The sequence below is a fragment of the Podarcis erhardii genome, assembly GCF_964252035.2.
Source record: "Podarcis erhardii genome assembly, chromosome: 7".
Lineage (NCBI taxonomy): Eukaryota > Metazoa > Chordata > Lepidosauria > Squamata > Lacertidae > Podarcis > Podarcis erhardii.
Window position 1 is genome coordinate 74,524,566 of NC_138511.1, and position 27,619 is coordinate 74,552,184.

Below are 27,619 nucleotides of genomic sequence, written 5' to 3' on the forward strand. Positions count from 1 at the left end.
AAAAGAGAGGATTTATTGATTCTCAGGAAAAAGTGTCATCATTTTGTTTGGCAATCAGATAGCAGGTTGAAAAACACGAAGATGTGAAGCCAGGGAATACTGTATGCAGAACAGTTTTGCTCCGAGCTCAGATGCAAATAGTTGACGCCAACAGTTAAACAGCAGAGAGAGTCGCTCGCTTTGGATCAGACATCACTGGAATAGAAAATTTTGAAGAAGTCAATATGATCTTGTTTATGTATCAGGGAGAAACTGTCCAATACTTCCCATGCAACTGTAGAATTTTATTGAATAGTAATGGCTCAGTTTATGGGTATTTTACTGTCTGAATGTAACTCATCATTCTGGTTTTACAATCTGCTGACTGCTGCCAGATGCTAGATGCTGTCTATAGGGAACAACTGACTGCCAGCCAGCCAGCCAGCTGTCTGAAGGAAGAACTTGTGGCATGAACTGCCTTGTCCTCCTGGCCTGGGCATTGGTTTACTTTTTTTTCTCTTTAAAAATAATAATCCTAGTAGCTTGGAACACCTAGCAAGCACAGCAAGTAATGTGTGGCTATGAATAGGCTAGGGCAACTTTCCCTTGGAGGGGCAGTGCATCATGACTGACCAATGACATTCTGCCCTAAGGGACTTTGTATTGGTTGTGGTGGTGGGGAGATGGCTTCCCCCATGTGCTGATGGAGCACACAGATCCCTCCCCCATATCATGCGTAGATTTCCCCACAGCTCTGACGCTGCAGACTTTTCATCAGTCAGTGAAGATGCAACTCTTCAGCCTGGCCTCTGGGAGGCAGCTGAGAACTCAAAACTGTCACAAGCCACTCAGATAGAAGTTGTTTCTCTGTTGCTGAATTTTAAGGATGTTTTCATATATATGAGTATTGTTTAAACAGTTTGCTGTTGTTTTATTGCTGTATTTCTGCCCTGGGACCAGTTAGTGAAACACTGGGTTATAGCCAACTAAATTCTAGCCAGAGTAGAATTATAGGAATTATATAATAATAATAATAATAATAATAATAATAATAATAATAAATTATTTATACCCCACCCATCTGGCTGGGTTTCCCCAGCAACTCTGGGTGGCTCCCAACAGAATATTTAAAACACAATAAAACATCAAACATTAAAAATTTCCCAAAACAGGGCTGCCTTCAGATGTCTTCTAAAAATCAGATAGTTGTTTATTTCCTTGAAATCTGATGGGAAGGTGTTTCACAGGGTGGGCGACACTACCGAGAAGGCCCTCTGCCTGGTTCCCTCACAGTGAGGAAACTGCCAGAAGGCCCTCGGAGCTGGATGGAGTAATGTCCGTTAATTTTAGTGAGTCTGCTTTGGAAATGTCTAATGTTAGATGCAACTCAGAACAAAGAGACAAGTAGCAGACCACTTCAGGAGATTTGTCTGGGAGACAGATTCCAGGGCAGGCCATGTTCCAACTTGCAATATGGGTTGGGGGCTTCAGAGCAGACTCCTTGAACAACTCCTCAGTCCCTAAGAGGATCAAACAACAAAGTACTTCTTTTATCCTCTTTAGGCAAAAACCTCCCCCAGAGCCACTCACCAGCTAGTGAAGTCCCTGGCCTTCCAGGAATCAATGACCTCAGCAATATTTCCTGCTACGTTCCCATTGGGCAGCTTCAGGTCATCAATACCATTTCCATTGAAGTTGCCACAGGAGGCACAGAGTTTTCCTTCCAGGCTTTTGCTGACTTCCACTGTCATTTCCCCACAGGCTCTGAGGAGAACTTTTACATCAGAGGCCAAATTAATCACGACACCATCCTGAGAGACGCTTATGGAGACACCTGCAGATACCATTGCCGGGAGTGGCACTTGGTGCCCATTGACCTGAAATTCAGAAAAGGAGGGTGAAAGGTGTTGCGTTAATGGTTAGAGTAAGGGAGGGACCCTTTTTCAGCTCAAGGGCTGCATTTCCCGATGGACAACTTTCTGGGGTCCACATGCCAGTGGTGGGTGAGACCAGAAGCCAAAGTGGATGGAGTAATGGGTGGACTGTTACTGTTGTACAGTAGGTGACCTTCCAGCCTCACAAAACCCAAAGGTTTCTGCACCGACATGGACAAACAACATTCCACCCTCCATCCATCCAGGCAAGCAAAAACATTATCACAGTTCAATAAAGCATCCCAGTCAGGCAAAAGCATGTGATGAGATATGGAGCAGGACTGGTAAGAGGTGTGCCCTAGGGGAAAGTCCCAAGGGCCAAAGGGAGAGGCCTTGAAGACTGCATTTGGCTCCTGGACTCGAGATTCCCCACCCTTGGTCAAGAGGAATTAGTATGCAGAGACAGCTTGCATATTCCTACTGATTTATCATATCCAAAATTACTCCAAATTCAGAAGCTATGTAACTGATTATCACACACTGAGCACAAACAACATGAAAGGCAAGCCTGTGTGTGTGTGTGTGTGTGTGTGTGTGTGTGTGTGTGTGTGTTTGGAGGACTAGAGAACCAATCCAAGAGCACAGCCTATTTTCTTATCTGGTCTTTTTTCTTTCCTGCAACAGATTAAAGTCTGACCAATTTGGGACTTTGGTGTGAGCCTCCATACTTGAACCCCTCAGGGACAATTTTCCTCCACAGAACACAGTACCCTTTTCAGTCTTTGCTTTTACTGCTGTACGACTTTGGTTTGTTCTGCCACCGTTTACTTCTCGATAGCTGGGCCCTGAACCACCTTCCTCTTTCTGTCCTCATATTGTCCATTATTCATAATCCTTTAGAGCGAGGAGTGCTTTTCTAGAGCCATATTCTTTCATGGCAGCATTCGGGGAGCTGCATCGCAGCCAGTGCCATAGGAATAAAGTGGGCAGATCAATGCATGCAATTCTTACCTTTGTACGGTAGGATACATAGCAGCCACACAAAAGTAAGTCCTTTAAACATGCAAACCTTTCTACCACTCGCCCAGGTGAGCAAGAGGTAGAATCACAGCTCAGAGGCACATTCCAACCCAGCAAAAGCACTAATGGGAATGGAATGGAGCAGACCAGTGAGGGGTGTGGCCTGGCTATGGGAGTAGCCTGGAGCAAGTACTAAGGGCCATACCAAGAGGCCTGGATGAGATATTGTCTCCGGGCCCCAGATTTTCCACTTCTGTTTTAGACCAGGGCCAGAGGCATACCTATTGTAGGCTCCCTTGCACCCTTGAGAAGGAGCTGCATTGCCACCTCCAAAGCCAAGAGAGACTAATTACAATGAAAGGTGATTTAGGCTTACTTTTGGTTTTTTGCTGTCTTACGTAGTTACTGGTGTGATGTTTTCTTTTTCTTTTATTTGTTTTCTTTACCTCTATATTGTAAGCTTCCTAGAGAATTTTAATGAGATTTCACTACATAAATGCAGAAAATAAACAAACAATTAAATAATGGATTGTCTCCAACTAGCATCTTCTCTGAGCAGACCCACTGAAATCAATGGGCTGACGTCAGTAATGTTTATTATGTATGACCTACACAGGAGATGTAGAGCCTGCCTTCAGAACTTACCCATGCCTCCTTGTTTGTTTTTACAGTGATAAGCATCCTTTGGAAAAATACGTGTACTATCGACACTGATGGCAAATCCATTTCGTTGCATTTCTTGACCACTGCTATGATCCTGAACCAAAAGAGGTCATTTTCATTGCAAAGGGAAGCCACCTCATAAGCTCCTTCATAAAGGATTCCCCCAGAGACGCCATCAAAGGAGGTCAACCGTGCTCCAGGGACGATGATGCACTCGCCTTCCTGCCCCCTGCAACCACGCACACCATTGTGGAGGCGACAAATCTCTCCTAACTGGCAGCTAGTTCCCTCACAGACCAGTTGGCCTGTTGGGCGACAAGTGCAGCTGGTTGAACAACCTTCAAAAACAATAGTCTCGCCAGCCTGGAAGATTTATAACGCACAAAAGGGAGAGGGAGATAAGAAAAGTGTGGTTAAATTAAAAATTTAAATGCACAATTATATATGATTGCTACTAGAATTCCATTTGCAAGCAAACATTCAAAATGTATATTTACAGAACCAAAGTATTTAAAACATGCAGCTATACAACTAATCCACCTTGCTGACAAAGGTCCGTATAGTTAAAGCTATGGTTTTCCCAGTAGTAAGGTATGGAAGTGAGAGCTGGACCATAAAGAAGGCTGATCACCAAAGAATTGATGCTTTTGAATTATGGTGCTGGAGGAGACTTTTGAGAGCCCCATGGACTGCCAGAAGATCAAACCTATCCATTCTGAAGGAAATTAGCCCTGAGTGCTCACTGGAAGGACAGATCCTCAAGCTGAGGCTCTAATACTTTGGCCACCTCATGAGAAGAGAGGACTCCCTGGAAAAGACCCTGATGTTGGGAAAGATGGAGGGCACAAGGAGAAAGGGGACCACAGAAGACGAGATGGTTGGAGAGTGTTCTTGAAGCTACCAGCATGAGTTTGACCAAACTGCGGGAGGCAGTGGAAGACAGGATTGTCTGGTGTGCTCTGGTCCATGGGGTCACAAAGAGTCAGACATGACTAAACGACTAAACAACAACAACATACAACTATACAACTAAATCCATAAGGGTATGCCAATGCAACATAAATGATAAACAGATAATAAAATAGATACTAAAAGAGGTCACATTTACTTGAATTAGCATTAAATCAATTTCAACCCTGACTATGCTATGTTCTCTCTTCATATATTGCACTTGTTTCCCTATGTCCCTTCCTGCTCTGCTCCATCAGCTTTGCTGGTCCAGAGGTTCTCCCCAACTTGTCTCATTCTCTCTCCATCACTCTGCAGGCTTGGCCTTTCTCAGCAACCCTTTCTCCTCATCTACTCTATGTGACCCTAGGGTGAGAATGAGAAGGTGCCACAGACATGTCTTCTTTTTCTGGTGGCCAATGCATGAGCGGCCATCTTAAGGAGGTAAGAGAAACTAGCTCTTTGGGTTTGCTTAGAGTGTTATTCATGGACACCACCACTTTCACTGTACTTACCTTTATGTAGCGCCCATCATGCGAACAGCCACAGTTCCCCACTGCCACACACCTGTCACCGTCAAACAGGTAGCCATAATCACACTGGCAACCTTCAAAGCATTGTTTTGTGCACCGGCCTGGAGTGGATAAGCTGGTGCAAGTGAAATCACAGGTCTTTGTACACAACTCGTAGTGGCTGTTGGGTGGGCAAGTGAGAGCTGAAAAGGAAGGGAGAGGAGACAAGTGATGAAAGGAGACAGTGATGGTTCAGACACATATAGAACATTAGCTAAGCATTCTTAAGTTAGGGGGCAGGGGAGAGATCACCTATGTTCATTGGGGTGTGTGATAAGGGCAAAATAAAATAGAAGTTCAATAAAACACCATTTTTAAAATTTGTGGAAACCTGCCCACCCATACATGCAGAAGCCCCACCTATGCCTGCCCCACACCTGTATATGTAGGGTAGGCAAAGGTGGCTTGACCACAATGGCCTCACGGGCCAAATGGGAAGGGTGTTGGTGGACCTAATTTGACCTGCAGGCCGGAGGTTCTCCACCCTGTTCTAAATGCTGAAGGTGAAACCATTTTCTATAGGCAATGCATCTTCACAAACAGAGGATGAAGAAATTAGCTTTTTATTTATTTAATTTTAAAGAAATAGCTTATTTTCTATGGGATCCAAATACAAATACCATTGAAGTATCTGTTGGCCAATATAACAGGACGGATGGATGGATGAGAGAGCCTTTTAAACTGTGGGGGGCGGTATTGTCATTATTGGTTACTATGTTACATATTCTTGTGTTTTTATATTGTAAACCACCCTGTGATCCTCAGCTGAAGGGTGGTATAGAAATTTAATAAATAACAATAAATAACAATAACTGCAGATTCCTGTACAAACTTACGGCAGAAGTTGTTTGTTCTCCAGGCTCCAATTGTAACTCCTGCAGCCTGACATGCCGCTACGTAGGCCTGGATGCTCCTACAGAGAGTTTCTCCTGCACCATTGGCTGCACACATGTCATACAGACAGTGGTTGAAGAATTCAGTAGGGTCTACCAAGGAGTGACAGCTCCTGAAGGGGCCGGATTGGGCTTGGATCATTCCGCAGGAACTCTCAGGTCGGTACGGCGCTGTCTTGGCTGCATCACAGACAGGGCATTTATCTCCACAACCATCAGAGCATCTGATACCATCAATGGGAACCTTCCAAGAGGCCCCAAACTCGATCACATTCTGGGTTCTTTCCCCCGTAGGTAGAGTAAAGTCATCAGTCTTGTCCTTATTGAAATTGCCACATAGGCCATTGACAAGTCCCTGATAGTTACTGGGGACAGACACCAGGACATACGAGGAGGTGTCAAAAAGGACTTGAAGACCCAAGTTGGACTGGACAATGATATTTTTGCCTTCCTGGTTGGCCCAGATTTTCCCATCGTTTGTCTTCATGGGCAGCGTATAGAGCTCTCCATTCACCTACATTAACCACAGAGAAGGTGACCATGGACACAGTTTAAAATTGTCAGAATTTAATGGATTTAGATACCACTTTTCAGGCAAAGAATGTATTTTGTGGTTTTATATTCTGATTTTATTCTGTGAACCTCCCTGAGACCTGTCCATATAGGGTGGTATATTATTATTATTATTAATAATAATAATAATAATAATAATAATAATAATAATAGAATGCCTCCCGAAGCAGTTTACAAATTAAGGGTTCCTCTAGACTCCCACTATTCTGGAAGGATTCAAACACACAGCAAAAATTTAGGTTTGTGCCATTCAAATGGATTCAAGCACCCTGTCTCCTTAGGGCAACAAATCCACAGGCCTTTTTTACATAGAAGATAGAAATGTATTAGGATATACACTGTAAGATATAATATTAAAACCATTTTAAATATCAATTTCCTTCAAAAAGACAAAAGCAAGCATAAAACATACAATAAATACCAGCACAGCTAGTATCTCAGAGCCAGACCACACAATACCATTACTACAGGGCAAATCATAATTTGTTAGTCACTAAAGACCTAAAGACCAGTCAAAAGGGATCAAGGGTTTGCAGCAGAACAGCCCTGCAGTGTTGCCAGTGGGTCTTACTCTCTGGTAGTTGCTGTCCAGTTGGGAGGGGACTTGGGATGCCCCAAAATGAATGCTTCAAAAGTTTTCTGAGCCGATACCTAGCACTCATCAGTTCAACCTAAACACAAGTGGGTGGAGAAATCAGGGCTAGCTTCCAGTAGCAGCATCCTAGTCTAAGATCCATGCAGCTTGCTTGTTTCTCTAGTGGACCCTCTAAACTCCCTAAAACCCTAAAAAATGAAATCAACACACCCTACATTTCCTATACAGTTCCCTTATCACTTGCATGTTTTAATTTCAAAATCATGTTTTATTGTTTAAAGCATTTATATAACAGGTTGCTGCAGAAAAAAATGGAGAATTGAATTGAATATTGGAAAAAATGAGAAACTGAGACAAACCCAGATTGTAAGATGGGGTGCAGTGGACATTGGGAGACGACGTTCTCCCAGGGACTCCTGCAATTGTAGAAACTGCTAGTGAACTTTGCTGGCATTTCTACTTCAAGAAGGCTAAACCCAAAACAGAACTTACCTTGACTTTCCACTTTATTGCCCTCTCAATGACAACGGTATATCCATGACAAGAGACCACAACCATCTTGGTAAAAGACTTTTCATTCTCCACCATCACTGAGAAGTTTACCAGCTGAGAACCCACACCGACAACTTTAGCTAAAGTATAAGTGCAGGTTCCTTGGAAGTCGTAGGCCCGTCCATCAAAAGTTAGGTAGTGGGAGCCTGTGGCCAAACTGCATGTGCCAGACCCTACAGGATGACAGCCTTGGACACCATCCTTTATCCTACATTCCTCATGGGGCCCACAGGAGAAGTCCACGCATTGGACAACTCCATTGTCTGCACATTGGCATCGTTTCTGGCAAGAGGAACCGGGGTAGAAAACCTCTCCCTTCTTGTAGTAGTTGCCCTGGTGCTCACAGCCACAATCGCCAATGGAGACACATTGGTCCCCACTCAAGATAAACCCTGGATTGCAATAGCATCCTTCTTTGCAGGACATCTCACAGCAATCAGGAGCCGAGAGACCATGACAAGTGGCAGGGCAGCCGTTTCCGCAGAGCTCGTAGTAAGAGTTGGGTGGGCAGGCAGGGCCTGGAAGAAAGGACAAAAACAGACTGTGGTGAATTTCAAGCTAGTATAGAGGTTGTTTCAGAGACATCGACAGGAAGAGGTCTGCAGGACTCTTTTGCCTATTCTGTTTATGCAGTGCCATCTACTGGTTAGTTTTTAGTGAAGGCTGTCATCTGAATTCATATTTAAATCCATTAATGGAATAGTTAGAGAATATAGAAGTATCTCATTGATCATCATCATCATCATCATATCGCTTTGCCCTGCAGCACTTGAAATTGCTGAATAAATTCAAAACGAAGCCTGTTAAAAGATGTTACAGCATTTTAAATGCCTGGATGGTTTAGACTAAGAATGATACTGCTTCCCTGCCCCTCTCCAGGATCAACATTTAAAATTGGATATATGTGAACCCCCGCTACTTGAATTATCAAGGTTGAAATGAATTTGACACTTAAATGTTCAATCTGAATGTGGAGATCAGTAAATGCAAAATGCTTCACATCTAATGTCAAAATTGCTATATGCAGATTGGATTCCGACTGAATTTTTCAGGGGAATCTTAGCTCTGATGTGACCTGTATGTATCAAGTCATAGATGTTGCTGACAAGTCAAGAGGCTTAAACAAAAAGATTCCAACTGGTCTTTCAAAATCCAAGGGTATTTAAAAATAAATAATCTTAAGCATTATGGGCTGTATCCAACTAAGTTTTACTCATTATAGAGCCATTGAAATTAATAAAGCTAAGGTAGTCATGTTCATTCATTTCAACTGGTGTACTCTGAGCATGACTAACATTGAATAACAGACCATAAGAGTTAAGACCTTGTCTCTGCTGGGAAAGAGAAAGAAGCCTATTACTATTTGCTTTTATACAATGATCTGGTACCTATTCAAATACTCTGATGAATGCTGAAATACATTTAGGGAGAAAAGAATCTAACTGCAAACCTCACATTTCAAAATTTGATGAATGTCAAGTTTATGCAGCACTTCCCTTCAACTCATGCACATCCCTAAAGTTGAACTAGGGGAGGGAGTGCAGCTCAGTGGTGGATCACGTGCTTTTCATGCAAATAACTGCTAGTTCAACCCCCAGCAGCCCCAGGTATGACTGGGAAAAGTCCCTGGCTGAGATCCTAGAGAACCAATGCCAGTCAATGTCAACAATAGATGATGTGACTTATTGAAGCTTCAAGAGGCAACACTTACTGCAGAAAGAGTTTGATCTCCATTCTTCAATCTCAACATCCAGAGCCTGACATGCTGCCACGTAGATGCTGATGGCATCACACATAATTTTATGCTGACCATGATACTGGCAGGTGTCAAAGACGCAATCTGTGAAGTAGGGTGTTGGGTCAAGGACATCATGGCATCGCCAGAATGGCCCATCCTTTTTGATGAGGATGCCACAGTACTGGTCGCCCTTGTAGATTTCTTTCTGCGCATCTCCACATGGCGGGCAATCGGTGGTGCAACCTGGTGTGCACCCAGGGGCCTCTCCAACTTTCCAGCTCTCTGCAAATTGGGAGATGCTGGATGCATGACTCCCATCCTTCATGGTCAAGTCATCATTGGGGTTCAAGTTGTTGTTGCCACAGAGGCCACAAACGGCATTGGCGTACGTACTGGGTACAGTGACTTTGGCATTGGTGTTCCAGTCAAAGGCTACCGTCAGGCCAAAATCAGTCTTGATGATGCCCTCATTCCCACTGATGTAAGCTTTTATCTTGTCTTCATGGTAGAAAGGCAGGTTCACAAAGACGCCATTGACCTGGAATGTGATGCAACAGGAATTGTTACCGTAAAGCCATATCTAATGGAAGGCTACATTCACACCATGCATTTCAAGCAGTATGATAGCACATTAAACAATTGTGGCTTCTCCAATAGGATCTTGGAAGCCAGAGCTTGCAAAGTGTGCTGAAAGTTGTTGGGGAACTGCTATACTCAGAGTTCTCTGTGAAGAAGGATTGACTGTTAAAGCACTCTTTCAGAATAAAAGCAGGTTAACTCACCGTTGCTGAGCAGCTGCGCTCACTGACTACAAACCACCTTTGCCTAGTTCCATCTTCAGGAGCTGCAATTGACAGCCCTCAGTGGGCCACCAGCTGCATATAATCCACAATGAATTATGATTGTAACTGTGCAACATCTCTACGTGACGTAGCCTATACTCTGCATAAGAAGAGCCCAGGTAGTTAAAGCTACAATGTCCAAAGATACAGAAACTATTCCAAGAGCCTCAGCCTCAGTCCTGAAAGGACGCAAAGAACCTCCACATACATACATACATACATCAATTTCCTGTGTCAATACCTGGATCTTGCGCGGATGCTCCTGGCTCATAATCACAGTTACATCGTAGACCTTCAATGTCACCACTTTGGTGTAAGACACCTTTGGGTTGCCTCGGTTGTTGTTCTCCACATTGACACTGAAAGGCCTGAGAGTCGGGTCCTTGGAGCAGAGCCCAACCAGCTGGTAGACACAGGTGCCCATGAAGTCATATTTCTTCCCATCAAAGGTCGTATAGTGAGGGTCCCCAGTTGCTGAGCAAGTAGCAGTGCTTACGGGATAACAGCCCCGGACTCCGTTGACCACAGTGCACTGCTCACTGGCTTTGCAGCCAGCTGGTTTGCACACTGCAAAGCCCAGGGTGGGATCACATGTGCAGCGGAAACCACAGGTCTCATCAGCCCAGAACTCCTCTCCGGGTTTGTAGTAGAGCCCATTGTAGGTGCAGCCACAGCTCCCGACAGGCACACACTTGTCGACGCTGAGGACGTAGCCATCATTGCATTGGCAGGCTTCCACACATGGCTGCGTGCAGAAAGAGGGAGCCGTGCGGTCGGAGCAGCTGGCGGGGCAGGCATTGCCACAGAACTCATAGTGGCTATTCTGAGGGCACGGCAAGGCTGTAAGGAGGAGAACATCAGGAATTTAAGAACTGATAAAACGTGCTGAAGTCTCAACTTCGCAAAAGCTCTTGTTGCTGATATTGTATGTGGAAGCAGGAACACTGGGAGTTTAAAAGTGCACTTACATGAAAGATACTATCCTTTTCCCAGGATAACATAAGGTCCAGCAGCCACACGGTCAGATGGATTAATCAATAATAGGCTTATACAAATTCATGGCGAATAGGTTGCTATGTTCTACCTTCACTGTGGGAGACAGAATGCCTCTGAATACCCTTTGCTGGGACTCTGAAGTAGGGAGAGTGCTGTTGCACTCATGGGTTGCTTGTGAAATTTTTTGGGCATCTGATTGGCTGCTGCAAAAACAGGATGCTAGACCTTGTGTTCTTATGACTCAGGTAGCAAAATGTCTTGGTCCAGCCATGCTTCTATTCATTCCAATAGCCAAACAGATTCATGAAGCTCTGCTGCTAGAGGAGTGATGTAGTTCATGGATTTGTTTGCTTCAGATACAGCTATTCTCAACCACAAACTGATATACAAAGCAAACAGGGTATCTCATTCGAGGTTTTCCTCTTGTTTATGCTTTTAGCAATGAAAAAGCATGCACTTAGTGGGCTATCTTGTGCACTGTGGCTTTCTTTCCCAGCCTCTTTGTGTGGCGTCAGATATTTGTGGAGGGTTGGAAGTTGAAGGTCTGTGGACTATTAATAATCACTGCTGCTCTAAGCCGTAGGTGTCATTACATACATTGTGTGTATAAAGGAAAAGTACTCACCACAGCCAGAGGCTGTCCTCCAATCATATATGGTGGCACCCTCTTTCCTACAGGTTTTAGCATAGGCCTCCAATGCCTGGCAAAGGATGTTCTTGGCTCCTCCATTGAGACACACATCATAAATGCAGCTGTCAAAGAAGTCATCTGGATTCACTATGGAATGGCATTCTCTGAAGGGCCCCCCCGAGGTTTTGCTGATCAGCCCACAGTACTCTTCCTTTCCATACAGCGCCCTCTTGCTCTCATCACATGTTGGGCAATTCCCTCGGCAGTAATCCCAGCAAAAGGGGTCCCGGTCCTTGACTTTCCAGCTGCTGGCCCAGCTTATGATGGAGGCAGCCTTGGTGCCATTGGGAAAGACCATGTCATCTGCAGGGTTTTGGTTGAAGTTTCCACACAGCCCACAGATGGTCCCATAGTAGCTGCTGGGGAGAGTGATCACCAGGTGCCATTTCCAATCGTACGTCACTTGCAGGCCGAAATCTGTTTGCAGGACAGCATTGGTGCCGCTCTGGTACAGCTTGATCTTGCCATATTCAAGAGTTAGTGGCAGGCTGACAATGTTGTCATTCAGCTAGAGGCAGAAAGGCAAGACAACACACACACAGGAATAATTCCTTTGGTTTTCTTAGGCTTTTTTGGAGATTGTGCCACACAATCCCATGTAGTCACAACTGCAGGAAACAGGGACAGACAGGTTGATCCTAGCCTTATAACCCCACTTACTTGACAGCAAGTCCCACTGGATTCAATCAGACTTGTATCTCAGCAGACATGGTTAGGAATTGTGTTGTTACCATTTAAGGAGTCATGGCTCCCATCACCATCATTGTTATGGCTTTTCAAAAGTGGGAGAGGCAAGGCAGCAGTGAGGATGTAGTGAGGCAAACACACCAGCAAAGCCAATTCTGCTGATGCATTTGCACTGCACCAACCCTGCCACTGTCTCGCCCCTCACCACAGTGACACAAGCTCAGGAAAATGAGATAGGACATGCTGGCAGCATTAAGATAAATTCAACTGTGTAAATAAGTTTTGTTGGATGCAATAACGGAATACTGAATGGTATAGTTTTTTGTAAAGTATGCAGGGATTTATGATATGTAAAATGAACCATGGAAAGAGAAGGAGGGAAGTCAGTGATATCTTAAGGATGTAAAATGAGTATTTTAAATTGTAAAACAGAAAATATAACAAAAATTATATACCAAAAAAAAAGGAAAATGAGATAGGACTCCTGGATAATGAGGGCCTTTTAGTTAGGTAATAGCATGATGGTCATTACCTCAGTTATTCAGAGTGGTATAGCAATCTGATCTGCAATCATTTGTTTCTCTTCTCCATCCTGACATACATATATACTCTTTAATGCTATTTTAAACTTTTGGGCTCTGGCTATATATCAGAATGAATTCCATTACACCCAGTGGGGTCATCCCATCCCCTGGCAATCTAACATACCCGGATTCTTCCAGTTTCCTGTTTGTGGATGGAGATCTTGTACCCATAGACATAAATGTTGGTCAGACGCACGTAGGACACAGCTTGGTTGCCCCTGTTGTCATTCTTCTCATCAATAGTGAAAGGCACCAGCGTAGCATCGTTCCCACAGTACTTGGCAATAGTGTAAGAACAAGTGCCCTGGAAATCAAACTTCTTTTTGTCAAAGGTTTGGTAGTGTGGGTCCCCCCAGGCCCAGCAAATTCCTGAGAAGTTAGGGATGCATTTGGCCTGGCCATTCACAATCCTGCATGTTTCTTTTTCTCGGCACTTCAGGGATTTACATGGATCTGGAATGAAAGGGGCGAAATGTGAGTGATTGCTAGATGCAATTCGGGGTGAATATCTAATTGCGTGCAGCCAGTACGGTGCCCTCCAGATGCTGTTGCCCTCCAGTTCCCATCAGCCTCAGCCAATATAGCAGATGGTCAGGACTGATGGGAGCTGTAGTCCAAGAACACATGGATAGTACCATGATAGCCTCACGGCAATAGGGGAAAACAAAAAAGGCAAGAGTAACACATAAGCCTCACTTCCTGTCCCACTTTTATTGGGCTGGAATATCTCCCTGAACTCTGATAATGCTTCTTGATTGTCTGGGTAGAGGACAGAGATGTGTGAGTGTGGATAAGTCAAAGAATCATAGAGTTGGAAGAGACCATAATGATCATCCAGTCCAACCCCCTGCAATGCAGGAATATACAGCTGTCCCATACGGGGATAGAACCTGCAACCTTGGCATTATAAGCACCATGCTCTAACCAACTGAGCTATCCATATCTTTCAAAAGCCACTACTTGGGCAGCAGGTAGTGCCCTCTGTGCCCTAGTCAATGGTCAGGGACAATGACGTCACCTTGAAGGGTCACAGTTTCCTCATCTCGTCCTTTAATTAATCTCTCCTTACCCTTATTAATACAACCCATGACTCCATCTTGGATCTTGCACATCTCATCAGCAGCGCAGTTGTGGGCCTCACAAATCACTCCCAGGCCTGGGATGCAGTGGCAGATCTCCTGGCATGCATTCAGCAGAACCTTCTCATTGGGCTGGTGGGAAATTTGGAAAACAATAAAATAGAGCAACAACAGTATTAGGGCAGAATCAGATCTACACTAAAGGTGTAGGTGAAGATGGCAAATAGCATCCAGCCAAGAGTTCTGAATGTGGTTCTCTGTTGCAACTGGACCTGAAGTCAATAACATTATTTACGAATACATGTCAGCTTCTAAATGCTCTAAATGCAACAAATGATGGCATGAAAACATTAACAGGTATCACATTTCGAGGAGAAACCCATTAATTGGTCGAGTCACCAGGGCTGGAAGGGAAAGCGAGCTTCAGTTTAAGAATGGTTTCGGTTTGAGAACGGATTTCCGGAACAGATTAAGTTCATAAACCAAGGTACCACTGTAATAATAATGATAATGACAATGACAATGATGATGATGATGATGATGATGATGATGATGATGATGATATGTTATTATTTATACCCTGCCCATCTGACTGGGTTTCCCCAGCCACTCCACAACTAAGGAAGAGGGCTATCGAGCTCATGCCCTGCTTCCAAGCACCCCATAAACAGTTATGTGTGTTGGAAGCTGCCCAGAGTGGCTAGGGCAACCCAGCCAGATGGGTGGGGTATAAATAATAACGTTACTATTATTATTATTATTATTATTATTATTATTATTATTATTATTATTAGCCTCTGTACTGAGAACAGAATGTTGGATTAGATAGGCTTTAGGCCTGGGCTCTTCTGTTTCATATATAAACATGGCCTTAGTAATTCTGTCATATCCTTACATTTAAAAATTCATTATTCTGCCATTTGCTGCACCTCCTCATAACAAGGGCAGTTCATTTGTTAGGACTTTGTTACTTCCAGATTACAAAAGAAAACCACACCTTAAGACACACACACAAACGACTTGACTCAATTATTCAAAGGCTGTGGAATTCCCTAAGTCCTAGAAATTATCACAACAGCTTGTGACTTGTGATTCGAAAGAATGTGAAACTGAGCAAGCACAGAGGTAAAAGCAGATAAAAACAACTTGATCCATAATGATTGGGGACAGTAAAAATAAAAAATGTAGTTTAATTTTAAAAGGAGGGGAGGAAAATCAGGTTCAGAAGACCATCTACCTTGTAGTAGCGTCCATTCTTTATGCACCCACAGTCTGTTGCAGGGACACAGCCAACACCATCAAAGAAGAAACCATCATTACACTGGCAGCCCTCAGCACAATTCTTCGGACAGGGTGCAGGGTCTGTGATCTTGGCACAGGAGGTGGGGCAGAGCTGGGCGCAGATCTCATAGTGACTGTTGGCAGGGCAGCGCATAGCTAAATTGGAAAAGAAAAAAAGATATTAGACCAAAAGCACCCCGGTGCTTCTTAAAATGCTTGTGAAAGACAGCATGTGAAATCCAAAAGAGGGACTAGTTCTTTTTCCTGGCTAGAATGTATCTTTGAACTCTGATCATGCTTCTTAATTTCCTGGATAGAGGATAGAGAGGGGTATAAAAGATTGGGGGTAGATACTGGCCCACTGTACAAAAATAACAAATAACATCAATTGCTCCACCCATTTTTGCTCTGGCTTTGCTCACTATTGCCATATGGACCCAAAAAGGTTACCAAGAAGGAAACATGGTCCCAGGACTGAAAAATGGCTCCCCACCTCTACCTTAGACTTCTGGCTCTGGCAGGAACTCATTGCAAACAATTTCATAACTGGTGTATCAGAAATAGTCAAGAGGGTGATCGTGTGTAATTGGAAAGGTCAAATGAATTCAGCCTTTGCAGAGCCTGAGACATTTTAGGGCTTTGCAAATGAGCACACCCCTCTAGTTTAGCCCCAAAGTGACAAGGAACCAGTTCAGATACTTCTCCCATTTCTCTTCTCCCATTTCACGTCCCCATGAACGTTCAATCCCCAGTACTTACGACAGAAGCAAGGGCTCCTCCAAGGCTTGACAGAGACCCCAGTTGCTTGGCAGGCAGATACGTAGCTCTGGATGCTGTTGCACAAGACCTGGCTGTCCCCATTGCCCATGCACAGGTCATAGATGCAGTCGTTGCTGTATACATTGGCATCAACCTTTCCATGGCAAGCACTGAAGGGGCCATCAGATGCAGTGAGGATCCCGCAGTAGTGGCGCTGTTTGAAGATCTCCTTCTTCCTTTCATCACAGACTGGGCAGCTGTTTCCAGAGCATCCATCTGAGCAAGATCCAGCTGCCCCAGGGACTGGAACCTTCCAGGAAGCACCAAAGTCACCTGCATTGGAAGTTGTGCTCCCATCGGGTAGCAGGAAGTCGTCATCCTTCTGCCCATTGTAGTTCCCACAAAGGCCTCGCATCTCACTCTGGTAAGTACTTGGGACTGTGACTGTCACACGGTAAACCAGGTCGTAGCTCACAATGAGACCAAAGTCAGTTTCTATCAGGATTTTTGTGCCATGTTGATAGGCTCTGATTCGCCCAGCAGACAAGGATATAGGGACGGTGTAAATCAAGCCATTCACCTGCAAGAAGGATTTCCTCTTTGAGAAAGGTTGGTTTTTTGAGGTCGCAGTGGAAAGATAACCATAAAAGCTCCTAGGAGGAACATTATTTTATCCTAGCCCTCTCAGTGATGATAACCTGAAACAGGTGTGCTGAAAAGGGCATGTGAGGAAGAGTGTGTGTGCTTGAGGGTGCTAGCTCTGCCCTCACCCCCACCCTCGTTGCTGTCACCCTTCTCAACCTCTAGATAGGAATGGGGGAGAAACTTGATGCGGTTTGCATTTAAAAGTGAATTTACATTTTCTGAAACCATATGAGAACCAAAACACCACTATCCTTGAAATTTTCTGAATTTTGCAATGCAGTTCTCTGGCCAAGTAACATGTACAAAAATTGCATATACAGTAGCAAAGTAATGTTTGTATAAAAATGCATATATTAGTGAAAATGACATATAGCAAGGGTAGGCAACCTGAGGCCCATGGGCCACAAGCAGCCCACAAGGGTCATTTAACCAGCCCACAAGCCGCCCCCGAACCGAGTCGCCACATGTTGCACTAAACCAGCGCGGCGTGGCGCGGTGACTCACTTCCAAGGCGCCGGAAATCATGTCTGTGCATGCTGGAAACACCGCAAATCATGTCTGTGCAGATTCAGACATGGGAAATTGTGGCCATGCACACTCATGCGTGCACGCTCCGACCCACGGAGGGATCTCCACTGGAGTGAACCGGCCCAGGCGAGGTAAACCTTGCTGGCCCCTGACATATAAGAATGCACTGAAGTAGGAAATATTACTTGCCACAGTATGTATATTAGGAAAAAACTGCATGCAAAACTCAGTAGATTAGGATAAATTTGCAATAACAATTGCGCTAAAATGTAGACAAATTTTCAGGACTCTCTTTTTTAAAAAAAATAAATGTGGAAATATGGGAAAACTGAAATTAGGGCTGGAAGAAAGAGAAACCAAACAAAAATTATCAGATTCATTTAGGACAAATTGAATGACTGAGCAAAGACAATGTCTTAATGAGAGATAAAAAAAGATGAATGACTAAAAATCATAGAATCACAGAGTTGCAAGGGACCCTGTGGGTCATTTAGTCCAACCCCCTGCAATGCAGGAATCTTAACTAAAGCATCCATGACAGATGGCCATCCAATTGCCCATTCCTTATAGCTTGGACTCACCATCACTTGACCTTGCTTGTTCTGCAGTAATGTAAGTGTAATGCCATAGACTGAGACAGAAACCATCTTGGTAACGGAGACCTTCCCATTCCCCCAGGCCTCGTTTTCCACGTTGACAGTAAAGGATCTCAAAAGCCGGTTGCCTGTGTTGACTGTAGCCAAGGTATAGGTGCAGGTGCCTTGGAAGTCAAAGGCCCGTCCATCGAAGGAGAGATAGTGAGGGTCACCCGAACCAGAACAGGTGGCATTGCCTACAGGGTAGCATTTCCGGACGCCATCTGACAACCGGCATTCCTGATTGGGGCCACAGGAGAATGAGACACACCCAATACTCCCCCCAGCATGGCACATGCAACGCTCCTGACAGGTTGGATAGAAAGTCTCTCCTGCCGGGTAATAGTGGCCTTGGTAGTGACAGCCGCACCGGGACGTGGGCACGCATTGATCGCCGCTCAGCAAAAAGCCCTCGTTGCACACGCAGTCTTCGTGGCACGTAGCCGAACAAGGGACTGTAGCATAAAAGCTGCTGCAGGTCTGAGCACAGCCTCTTGCACAGAGCTCGTAGTGGCTATTCGGAGCGCAGGAAAGACCTGTTGATTGGAACCAGTACAAAGAAACATTGAGAGGGAGGAAAGGGCCAGGATGTTCTAGGATGGCATGCTGAAAGGGGTTATTATAAGCATAAGGAAAGTTCTCCTGGATCGCATGAAAGGCCTATGTAGTCCAGCATTCTGCTCTCAACCAGATACCTACATAAAGTCCACAAGTAGGACATGAACACAACAGCACTCTTCCACTCCTGATTCCCAAATATGACATGGACAGCTTTCCAACCGAGAGCTGGTCTTTGACCTATTTCTATACCTGTTTGGAATCCCCACTTTTCAATGGTAGCCTGGTGTGTGTGTGTGTGTGTGTGTGTGTGTGTGTGTGTGTGTGTGTGTTTACACTGCACACACACACACACCTGGTTTACAGAAGTCCCATCTTTCTTTGCCTCTGATCATACAAGAACTGAATGCCTAGACTGGGAGAAAATAGGGATGTGGGAGAAATACATTTCAGCTCTCATTTAAAGGTGAAACTGCTTAATTCATAATTTCCAAAATCGCAGTGCAATTTTCCAACCAACTAGTATTTCCAAAAAATGCCTATATTTAGTGGGAAATGGCCATTAAAATGAACATTTTAGTGAAAATAGCATACCAAAGCACATTATCTATGGGGTAATTACTTGCAAAAATGTGTTTGTAAGTAGAAATTGGTACTAAAATGTTGACAAATTTTAATGGGGATTTCTCCCCCGCTTTCAAAAATTGCAGATTCCTTCTGAAATGTGGACAGCTGAATTTCAAATTAGAAAAACTAAGAAACTGAGAGAGTGGGCAGGTCTGTCCATCACTTGGGTTGGGGGGACAGTGAGACTTTCTCAGCTGGGAAAAGTTTTACATGAAGTTTTACCTGAAATGGTACAGAGACAAAATTTGAATATATACTTTAAGAAAAATAAGCATTGATATATTTGCATGTCATTTTAGATAGGTTACCATGTTCTCTGTAACTCTGAAAATCTGAGAAATTTCAGAAAACAGCTCAGGGCATTAGCACTTACTGCAGAAGGTGTCCGATCTCCAAGGATAGATGGTCACCCCAGCTTCCTGGCACGCTGCAGCATAGCTGGCAATGACCTGGCAGATCACAGCTTGTTGGCCATCAAAGAAGCAATAATCGTACACACAATCTTGGAAGTATCCTTCTGGATCCACTTTGCTGTGACATTCTCTGAAGGGGCCGCTCTTGGCTAGGATGAGCCCACACTCCTTGTTGAGGTTCCGTTGATTCTTCTCAATGGCTGACAGAGCAGGGCATTCTTCCGTGCCCCCTTTGCTGCAGCCTGGCACCTCCCGCACTTTCCAGCTCTGACCAAAGTCTGATGGGTGCGGAGCCACTGTGCCATCTTTCATGGTCAGATCGTCCTGCTTGTTGCCATTGAAGTTCCCACAGAGACCACACAGGGCACCACGGTAGCTGCTGGGCACAGACACAGTGACCCGGCTGATCCCATCAAAGATGACAGTCAGTTGGAAGTCTGTCTGGACCACTGCCCCTTGCCCTTTCCTGTATACGGAGATTCTGTTGATGTCGATGCTGTAGGGAAGGTTGGTCAGCAAGTCGTTCACCTAGAGCCCATTAAAAAAAAAAAGGGCATTTCAGAAGTGCCTTTGTAATCCATGATGTTTCCCCAACCTGGTGCTCTCCATGTACTTTGGACTACAACTCCCATCATCCCTGTTCCTTGGCTGTGCTGGCCAGGACTGATGGAAGTTGGGAGACCAGTAACACTTGGGATGCATAAGGCTGCTCCAGAGCACAGAGATCAGCAGCAAAACTTACCATTTGCAGGGAGGAGGGGAAATTTAACTCTTTTTAAATTCTCTGTTAGGTATCAAGTATCTCCCCACTAATAATTCACTTGCCAATCTTAGCTTTATGTTTGGCGTGAAACTTCTGGTAACACACAATCTGGGAAATTTGCCCCTGCCTGTTTTGTTCCTCTCACCTCTGCAACCAAAAAAAGGATAACCCTCTGTACTCTATTAGTGAAGTAAAGTCTCCCTTAAAAAAGATAATAATAATACTGGAAAATAGATTTCATATGATCACAGAATGGTCTCTTTTCAAAAACTATTGAAAATGGGCACAAGGCTGCCCACTTCATCTTTCTTCTGGGCACTAGCCATGGAGAGGAAAGGAACCATGCCAGGTACCTTCATTATCAGAATAATCCCCTCCCCGATTCTCAATAGTTTCCAACTGTGGTGTTCCAGATGAGAAGTGGGGAACTTTTTTCAGGCTGAGACCCACATTCCCTTCCGGGCAACTTTCTGGGGGCCACATGCCACAGGTGGGAGGGGTCAGAAGCAAAAGTGGGCAGAGCAATGAATGTTAATTTTACCTATGTACAGTAGGCTAGTTTCACACATACTCATATATGCCTCTCTATCTTTCTTCCAGGCAAGCATGATCAGGGTTCAAAGGACATGTTCAAGTCATGCAAAAGCACTCAAGGAGGGTACAAAACAAGTCCAGGGTAAGAGATGCCTTGGGGAGAAGAATAGCAGGGCAGGGAGTGCAGTGTTGGGAGAGTCCTGAGGGCCAGGAAGGCTTGGTGGGCTGCATTTGGTCAGCAATGGGGAAGCCGCTTGGGCACCTGGGGTGGCATGTCCAGGGGCAGGGTGAGCAACCCATAGGGGTGGCATGCACTGTGGGGCCTCTGGAGTCCGCCTGCCTCCTCCCACTCAGCTGCCCTACAGCTGGGGGGGAGGCAGCGGGTGGACCGTTTGGGCAGGAGAGACACATGGCTCAGGTGTGCTGCAAGCCCCGTGATGAGTGCCGCCCAGCATTTTGTCACTCCTCCCAGTGGTGACACCTGGGGTGGTCTGCACCCACCACACCCCCCTTCCTCCTCCCCTGCTTTTGGTTCCCCACCTCTATGATAAACTCACCGTGACTTTTGCGGGGTTCCCTCTGCTCATCACAATGGATGCCCCGTAAACTTTCACCTCTACAGTCCGGGTATAGGACACAGACTGGCCGCCTCGCTGGTCATTTTCGACGAGGACCTGGAAATCGACCAGGTCTTCCCTCTTCTCACACAGCCCAGTGAACTGATACACGCAGGTGCCCTGGAAGTCAAACTTCCGGCCATCAAAGCTAATGTAGTGCGGGTCGCCAGAGGCAGAGCAGTTGCCAAAATCGGTTGGGTAGCAGTTCTGGATGCCACCCTCGACCCTACACTCTGTTCCCTTTCCGCAGCTCACTGCCTGACAGCTCACTTGTCTTGTCTGTGGGTCGCAGAAGCACCTTTTCGTACATGTCTTGTCTCCCCAGAAGTGCTCGCCGGGAAGCAAGTGCTTCCCCTCAAACACACACCCACAGGCAGACTTGGGGATGCATTTCCCAGCATCCAACACAAAGCCCTCGTTACACTGGCAGCCTTCCACGCAACACATCGAGGAGCAATTCTTGGGCCCAGCTTGGTCATTGCAGGTGGCAGGACATGGAGACCCACAGAGCTCATAATGGCTGTTCTCGGGGCAGGATACACCTGTCAAAAGAGACAAGATGCTTATCAATAACACAAGATTAAAAGCTTAGAAGACAGTGCGGGCCAGAAGCAAGGTGTTCTAGATTCTGCTAGCCTAAACTCCCTGCTAGAGCACTGCAGAAATAAAACAGGATAACCTCATATGCAATTCTCGCCTTGAAGTGTTCAATACAGGTGAAATAAGGCATCCACCATTTGCCTTCCTAGCCCATCCCTATTCAGCTGTTACATTGATCTGATTTTTTTAATTCTGCCTCTGTTGTCACACTCTATTCCCAGAGTCCCTTCAAATCATCTCTCTCTGTCACAGTGGTGTCAAGAATCTTCCTTAATAGTGAATGCTAGGCTCAGTGAAAAAGTCTTCATGCAGAGATCTGCAGAACATGAAATGCCCTGGCTTGACATTATGTACCTCATGACATAAGGGAGAACATAATTTTTAAGCCAAATAATGAAAATAAAATCTGCTGTGCTCTACTCAGCACCCAGGAACACTCACCGCAACCAGTGCGGATCCTCCATTCAGATATAGCAACTCCCTTTTCCTGGCAAGCAACTGCGTAGGTATTCAGCGCATCACAAAGAAGCTCCTTCAGCCCATCATTCAAGCAGAGATCATAGACACAGTTCCCCAGATAGGGGTTGGGGTCGATCACAGAATGACACTTGCTGAATGGGCCATCCTCTCCTTTGATGAGCCAGCCACAGAATGGTTCACCTTCATACTTCTTGGCCATTTCTGGGGAGCAGGTTTTGCATTCCCCATGGCAGTCATCCCAACACAACCTGTCGCCATCATCTACTTTCCAGCTCTTTCCAAACTCATTGGGGTTGGGAGCCAAGGCCCCATCGGGTTTGCTGAAGTCATCAGCGGGGTCTCCATTGTAGTTGCCACAAAGTCCGCAGACATTTTCATAAAAGCTGCTGGAGAGCTTCACCACCAGGTAGGTGTTCCAGTCATAGGAGACCTTCAGGGAGAAATCTGTCTCAATGAAGACAGAGCTCCCACTCTGGTAGAGACGGAGTTTCCCTTCATGGAGGGAGATGGGCAGGCGGAACCGCAGGTTGTCCACCTGCAAGAGAAAACTCAGATGCAACAAACAGCAGGACAAGACTGTAGATTGTATTCAATGTCAGTCAGACTCAGAGCAGACCTGTTGAAATTAATGCACTAACTTGGGTCCATTAATTTCAGTGGGTGTGCCCAGAATAGAAATTGGTTGAATACAACCTATTGGGTTTGTTACATCATACAGCCTGCTGAATGAGATGGATGTAAAATAGGAATGTATATGAAAAAGACCAACACACACACTTTCCTTGGCTCTGATTCGACATTTTACTGCCGAATCAGAGCAAATGAAAAGCAAGTTTGCTGTCAATGGCTTTTTGATTCAGTGGTAGAAAACAGGTTTTCCCAGGGGAAGTTCCAGGGCAAAAGAAAAAGAAAAAGTAACACTTGGACACAGAGCTTTTAACTGCAGACCTGTGGCTGGAAAGTACAGTGCAAGAAGGAATAATTGAAAATGCAGTCACTAGAGTGGATTGCCAGGCAAATATCTGGAACCCTGTAATCCAGATCCCTCCCCCCTCCCTTGCAAAAAAAGATCTCATGAGCTAAGTGACAGAACAGGACCAAGCAGAGGTAGGTGCTGCTCCTGGGCACTCACTGGATCATTGATCCCAACGATGGATCTCACCAGATCAGTTTACTGAGCCATCTAGGCTTGTAGCTAATTCTGTCTCACTACCGCTCTTATTTTGGGAGAACTTGTTTAAATTAAAAATGGTGAGAAGCCCCCGAAGCCTCAGCTATTTGGGCTGTACTATCGTTCCCAGTGCCCAATGGCAGGCGGATACAGCCAAGTGCAAAGTAGGTATGGCATAAAATGAAAACAGCTCCTCCTCAAATGCTAAAAAAGTGGGGCACTGGCTGGTGGGGGGAGGTGCAGAAGGAGGGAGCTGGGGTGGTGGCCAGAGATCAGTCCAGGTTAGCAAACTGGGGCAGGGAGACTTTGCCAGATCTTCTGTTCCACATGCCTGCATTACAAGACAAGACAAGAAGCAAGCAGAGTAGATTCTGATGGACTCTTGGGGAAAATAGGTTGCTTTTTTAAAGAAATAGAAATATTTCTTTCGTCCTCACCCTCACAAAGCCTTTCTCATTTCTGACCACCTTGATGATGGTGTTATAGACTGTGACTGTCACAGAGCCAATGTACGAAACACGAGTATTTCCTCCCCTGTTCTCATTCTTGGCTTCAACACTGAAGGAAGGAAGAGTGGCATCCGAGCCGCAAGTCTTGGCAATAGTGTAGGTACAGGTGCCCATGAAGTCAAATTTCTTCCCATCGAAGGTGTGATAATGAGGATCTCCTTGGGCCCAGCAGTTGGATTCAGACTCTGGCACACACACTGGATCACCTCCTATGATTTCACACTTCTCCTTCTTCCTGCACTGGATCAAGCTGCACGGAGACACTGGTTTGTCTGGAACAGAACAATGGTGGTGTCATTGCAAAAGCAAGCATTGTTAGTAACTAGGGGAGGATGCTGCAGACAGACAAAACAAGGGAAACAGGCTTCTGAATAGCCACTTCTCTGGTTGCCTTATGGACATTCTGATTGCTCAGGCAATAAGGCAATCAATATGGTTTAAATTTGCCTTCTCAGGAAGAAAGGAAAGCTGTGAGTACACTGGAATTAAGATCCAAGTGGAGAGTAGGTTTCTCAGAGAGCCTGAGGGGCAGAAGGAGGCCATGGGAGACAGTGAAACATGAGGAGCAGGGAAATACAAGATGGCTGCAGGGATGGTGCAGATTAGGTAACGGAGTTAGAAAGAGGAGACAAATGAAGAAGAGGCTGGAGGACACAGGCAAGGAGATGGAACCTGTGATAAAAGGGGGCAGATTTGAGAGTGGGAGGCAGAAAATCAAAATTCATCAAATTAGACCATTTTACAGTCCTTTATTCTATATATGGAAAGTATACTGGAAACTAGGACACTGAAATAGTGGCAGCTAAACTTCCATTCCAATGTCCATTGAGATCTACTGTGGTCCTCCAGTTACCGCTCATAAGGGGCCACTTTCTTTCACAATCTACAAATGAGCAGACAGTAATGTTAAAACACAGCATCCAATGCTGGAAGGCAAAAAGATGAAAATATTGGAAGTGGAAGAAACCACAAATAAGGATGGGGATATTCATTAAGATGTAACAAATTATAATTAGATAGTCTAACGTCTCATTTGTAGCAAAAAAACAAACCTTAAACCATATGCACAGATCTGGATACTTACCACAGGAGCAAATGGCCACGGAGCCATAACCATTGCTTTTGGCACCTCCAAGGATGAAGAGCCCAAAAGGAGTGGTGGGATGTTCTACAGAGAGGGCACTGGTTTCTTTGCCCAAGCTGAGTAGAGCAAATGAATATTCTGTTCCAGGGACTGGTGCCCATTCAACATTGGTAATGGCTTTTTTCTCCAGTGTGATCCCACCAGAAACTGAGGTTTTGGCCATGATGACAGCAAAATTATCAAAGTCCCTAATCCCATCAATGTGATATGACGTGCAATAGCTTGTTAAGGCTGGAACATTGATGAGGAATGGATCGTACTGGCAATTTCCATTATTGGTACCAGTGTAGAAAAAAAGGACCTGGATTCCTACATCAGCTGAGAAGGAAAGGACCTGAGAGGGCTGCTTCTCAAACCGCATGATTTCTCCAGCCACTGCACGACGGGAGCCTTGGTTGACCCCAGACTGGTATTGGATCAAAGTATTTTGGGAAGCAATGACATACACAATGTCTATTCTAGGTTGAAAAGACAGTGGAGGAACTATGAAGGTGGTGCCCCAGCTGGAAACAGGCAAGAGCTGCTCAACGACATGGTCACATTCTGAGAACTGTATGGCACAGCTGTGCCCACTCAAAACAGCCACGGGCGAATCTGATTCAACTTTGCTGCCAGACAAATCAACTGAGCTTTGCAGCTGAATTGCTTGGAAGGCTTTGAGGTCAACAACAAGCCTGCTCCCTGCAGCATAAACTTTCCCTTGGAATGTCACGGCCCCTTTCAGGTGAATAGTGACTTGAGTGGGAAACTGATAGGCTACAACTGCAAATTCCTTGAAAGTGTTTGAGAGATGCCCTTCTGGGGTTACCACATAATATTGTGTGCCCAGCTGATGAACTGGGTACACGACTGTGGCAGCACTTGATGTAAGCTTGTAGTTGTAGGAAAAGACTAAGATATCTTTGTCAGCTTGGATCCTGACAACCCCATCAAAGATATTGTTCCCCGTCAACTCCAAAGAGGCCGGCACCACAACAGACACTGTCTCTTTCTCATAGACTAAAACCGTTTTCTGAAATGAAGATTTGTTCACTGTGACTGTGACAGTGGTTGCAGGATGATATCCGGTGATAAGCAGCTCAAGCCTAGGACTGTGTTGGCTTGCCAAGTAGTTCTGCAGGTAACATGTTACAAATTCCTTCCCACGGTAATCTGCTCCACAGAATCCTGAAAGGCAGAAGGAACAGATAATTTGTAAGGTGCAAGTATCTTGATGCTGTGCCCTAATCATACGATGTGGCAGCAATTAGAGTTTTGTGTGCTTTATTATCCTATCTTGCAACAGACAGAAAATTAAAGGAAGCCATTAATAATTCTATTTGCTTATATCAAGGAGATGGCATCTGAGAAAGTTCAATAAATGATTATTTATCTATTGACATGCTATGAAGCATCCCTAAGAATATCCAGCTTTTCCTGTGATAGCCTGCACCCCAAAAGGACGTTTCTCAATGCAAGTATCTCAATGCTGTGCTATAATCACTTGGTGTGATAGCTTTTGGAATATTCTATACTGATCTGACTTTTGCATCTTCTTCCCAAAATAATCATCTCTCTCGATAATCGACAGAAAATTATCAGAGGGACTTTTTAAGAACCCTATTTGGTTATATCAGGAAAAATGTATCTCAGGAAGATCAGGAATATTCCTCTGTGGGAGAGGCTCACAAATACATCTCAGGTAGTTTTCAAAATGTATCTCAGGAAGATCAGGAATATTCCTCTGTGGGAGAGGCCAAATACAGGGGAAAATGAGAACCACCTAAATCAGAAATCTGACTGATTAAAGTTTAGTACAGGTGATGATGACCTGTGGCATGTATTAGCACAGACTCAGCCAACAATACATTGGGCTGTGTGTATGATAGCCACAGTGTGGGATTTTTGGACAAAGATAAATTTGCCAGGCTCTGAGTGAGTCCCTGTTCTGTCAGCATCTTCAGTTGCTCCATAGAGACAAAGTTCAAGAAGTGTCTCCCTTGTGGGACCAACCTGCAGGTTAATTAAGTACCAAACTCACCAGATAGGAGTGCCAGTCCGGTCAAAAGCAGCAGCAGCCTCTTGGCCAT

General features: G+C 45.0%; 1 protein-coding gene across 1 annotated transcript; it reads right to left on the reverse strand.

Annotated features, from left to right (window-relative positions):
• Positions 1-27,619, reverse strand: LOC309345537 (IgGFc-binding protein-like; the record flags this gene model as incomplete). The annotated part of the gene is made up of 20 exons (XM_081868610.1): positions 1-195; positions 1,570-1,856; positions 3,519-3,899; positions 5,000-5,199; positions 5,893-6,463; positions 7,610-8,187; positions 9,381-9,945; positions 10,491-11,089; positions 11,871-12,444; positions 13,332-13,660; positions 14,277-14,418; positions 15,524-15,723; positions 16,327-16,906; positions 18,081-18,670; positions 19,693-20,260; positions 21,587-22,188; positions 22,688-23,261; positions 24,335-24,678; positions 25,491-26,717; positions 27,571-27,619. 20 exons carry the CDS (start codon positions 27,617-27,619, stop codon positions 186-188), a joined length of 8,970 nt encoding a protein of 2,989 aa, XP_081724736.1. The 3' UTR covers positions 1-185.